Source organism: Rhincodon typus, chromosome 41 (genome assembly GCF_021869965.1).
Source record: "Rhincodon typus isolate 14 chromosome 41, sRhiTyp1.1, whole genome shotgun sequence".
In the NCBI taxonomy this organism is placed as follows: Eukaryota; Metazoa; Chordata; class Chondrichthyes; order Orectolobiformes; family Rhincodontidae; genus Rhincodon; species Rhincodon typus.
This window is the reverse complement of record NC_063372.1, coordinates 3221027-3221664: the sequence shown is the minus strand read 5'-3', so window position 1 is coordinate 3221664 and position 638 is coordinate 3221027. Positions and strand designations below refer to the sequence as shown.

Below are 638 nucleotides of genomic sequence, written 5' to 3'. Positions count from 1 at the left end.
GGCTCTTTCTAGAATGCGAAGATCATAGCTCCTCTTGGCTGTTCGCAGTTTAAACCTGTTTGTTGAATTATTCAGTCTGATAGTTGCATTTTGAGCTGCCATGGTTGAGGGGAACACGGCAACAATAGTATAAAGTGCAGCTAGATCACCGGCATTCTTTGAGTTCTCTGTCGCTCTGTTACAGTCCCCAGAGCCACTGCTGCGTTGCTGAGAGTCTTTGAGCCACTGGATTTTGGCACCAGACATTGAAAGTTGACTGAAAAGTTTGTCTGCTTCAGTGCGAGTGATTCCTTCAGGAAGATCTGTTACCTCCAAGATTCGCCCGACAACTGAAATAAAGAAAGGAAAACATGCTAAGTAGTTCTAAGAGACATACATTTCAGTCAGTCACCACCCACTCATGTGTCAAACAGAAGCTAAATTCACACACAAATTATTGCTCACCCTATTCACATAAGAAAGATCTAGAGCGAAAATGCCATAATTAAGTTCTGTGTAAAATCATTCATATATGTAGTCCTATTCATGAAAATTTGAGAACCTAAATTGCCATGATGCGAGCTGAAAATGCAAATACAGAATTACTCTTGTTTTACAAATACCAAAAATCACTAATGAGCAGAAACTTATTTAAAACA

The 638-nt window shown here is 39.5% G+C and overlaps 1 protein-coding gene across 1 annotated transcript in view; it reads right to left on the bottom strand.

Annotated features, from left to right (window-relative positions):
• The window catches only part of LOC109922195 (R3H domain-containing protein 2), a 138457-nt gene that overhangs the window by 481 nt on the left and 137338 nt on the right, over window positions 1–638 (bottom strand). Inside the window, exon 22 of the mRNA XM_048618837.1 lies at window positions 13–363. Within this exon, the coding sequence (XP_048474794.1) occupies window positions 13–363 (351 nt within the window). The remainder of the gene's footprint in view (window positions 1–12; window positions 364–638) is intronic.